This window comes from Acomys russatus, chromosome 13 (genome assembly GCF_903995435.1).
Source record: "Acomys russatus chromosome 13, mAcoRus1.1, whole genome shotgun sequence".
Lineage (NCBI taxonomy): Eukaryota > Metazoa > Chordata > Mammalia > Rodentia > Muridae > Acomys > Acomys russatus.
The window spans coordinates 55,138,577-55,140,760 of record NC_067149.1 but is presented as its reverse complement, the minus strand read 5'-3'; the positions used below and the strand labels follow the sequence as shown (position 1 = coordinate 55,140,760).

At 38.1% G+C, this 2,184-nt stretch overlaps 1 protein-coding gene across 1 annotated transcript; it reads right to left on the bottom strand.

Moving 5' to 3' along the window:
- Positions 1-292: 292 nt before the first annotated feature.
- On the bottom strand, positions 293-903 carry LOC127196866 (60S ribosomal protein L17-like). The gene has a single exon (XM_051154606.1). The coding sequence runs from the start codon at positions 869-871 to the stop codon at positions 317-319; it is 555 nt and encodes a 184-aa protein (XP_051010563.1). The 5' UTR covers positions 872-903; the 3' UTR covers positions 293-316.
- Between the last annotated feature and the right edge of the window lie 1,281 nt (positions 904-2,184).

Here is a 2,184-nt window from a genome sequence, read left to right as displayed (position 1 = left end):
AAACCATCTTGTTCAACTGTGTTCTGAAATCACCTTTTTCACTATATACCTTATAGCTTTTCACATCTGCCAATTCACAAAGTATACATGGATAACAGTTGGCCTTCAATGGCTATTTCAACCAGAAAAACATTTGATCACTCCCAGAACTGTTTTATGGATGAATGCTGCAGTATCGTCTTTCTGTGATGTGTGACAATGGATGACCTCTCCAGAATTTCTAAGTGGTGGTCATCCTAGTGACATATAGAAAAAAATATGGGTTTGGAGTTATTCTATTTTTTAAACTTTTATCTGCATTTATTTTATGCAGAATTTATTCCCGTGCCATCAGTTTTTGTTTCTTCAGTTTCGTCTGGGATATCTTCTTCTTCTGTGCCACCTCCTCCTCGGGCTTTGGAACAATCTGCTCCTTTTCAGTGAGGATCATCTCGATGTGGCAGGGGGAGCTCATGTATGGGTTAATCCGGCCATGGGCCCTGTAAGTTCGTCGGCGCATCTTAGGTGCCTTATTCACCTGGATGTGGTCAATGACCAGGGAATCTACATCTAAACCCTTGAGTTCAGCATTACTTTCCGCATTTTTCAGCATGTGCAGCAAAAATTCAGCACTCTTTTTTGGCCACCGACCCTGAGTCCAGCCCCACTGTTTGGCCTGGGCGCACCTCCCAACTCCACCATTATACCACCGGAAAGGCACACACTGCTTCTTTAAAGTGACATCTTTCAGATACTTGGTGGCTTTTCGGATATGCATACCCTTGATGGCCTGGGCAGTTTCCCGGGTGTTCTTAAAGTGAACACGAAGATTTGAACCTCTTGATTTGCATGATTTTGTAGGGTTTTCCGGGTCAAGTGAGTAGGGAACCATCTTCGCAGGTCCCCTCGGGTCGCTTACAGGAAGAGGAACTGGAGTTATTCTTAATGAAAACTAATATAAAGTTTGTTAGCATGGAAAGCCTCAGGTCCATTGCTACAGAATGAAGCAGGTGGCCTCCTCACTTGAGTGTTTTGTCATTAATAATAACATCAGCCTGGTCCTGAGTCATGTTGAAAAACAGTGTTCTGATTTGCATGATGTGGATATGAAAGGAGAATATTGCTGTTGAGAGCCTCAGGATGAGAGTCAGCTTTTCTGCCATCCGCTGGCTAGAGAGCTAGTTTAGAATTAATTAGAGATCGAGCTGAAACTAATTAGAAATTTAGTATGCAAAAACTGAACTTATAATAGCACCAAGTTCACAGTAGTCAGGCAATATATGAACATTATAATTTTAGACTGTCAGCAAATTTTTAGTATTGTATAAAGTACTATTTACTTCAAAGAATGTCTATTTCTACATAACACCCTTAGGTTTGTTTTCCAATGAATGTTAAAGATTCATATAACAAGCATGTAGTAGTAGAGATAAAAATATCCAACAAGGGCAGCATGCAAGTGTTTATATCTACTTGCAAAACAGGCAATAAAATAAATAATTGTTGTGTGATGATGGCTATGTCAGGAAATATGTAGGGTGCCATTGGAACCCCTTTTTACCATAGTCAAACTTTTGGCTAATTTTACATTACATCTATAAGCTACATTTTCCTTAAGTGGTAGCAGTAATATGTGCTAAAGATAGCTATCAGCTTTCTGTGTCTTGTTTGGATTTTTCTTTTCTTTTCTTTTCTTTTCTTTTTTTTTTTTTTTTTTTTTTTTTTTTTTTTTTTTTTCAATTCTTTACCAAATTTTATTTAGAGATTCTGCGATTTTTTTTTAAATATGACATATAATGAGCTCTTACCAAAGAAAACATAGCACTAATATTACTATCAATGTCTTAGACACAGAAATACTATCAATATTTTGGACATTCAAAATGGGCAATAATAACTGGCCTACAGTAATAATAATTGTACATAAAGTCTGTTCAATTTTTTTATTATTGCTTTTCATGTTGCTACCACTGTGCTCAAACTTTGCAGCTCTGCAAGGATGTTAGCTTCAAGCACTTGTGCTTCCTACACTTAAGTTAACAATGTATTCCAGTTAGGGAGGCTCATCAGGCTGAGTGGAGTGCTCCAGCAGAGAAGCTATCCACAGCTGATAATCTGATACTTTTCTTCAAGAGCATCAACACCGATAGTATCCCCAAATCCCAGAGAAAGATCCTATACTGCCGGAAAGGTTTTCTTCCGCAA

What these genes read in the sequence shown, in the direction of transcription:
- LOC127196866 (XM_051154606.1), bottom strand. Translation starts at nt 871, where the DNA reads ATGGTTCCCTACTCACTTGACCCGGAAAACCCTACAAAATCATGCAAA.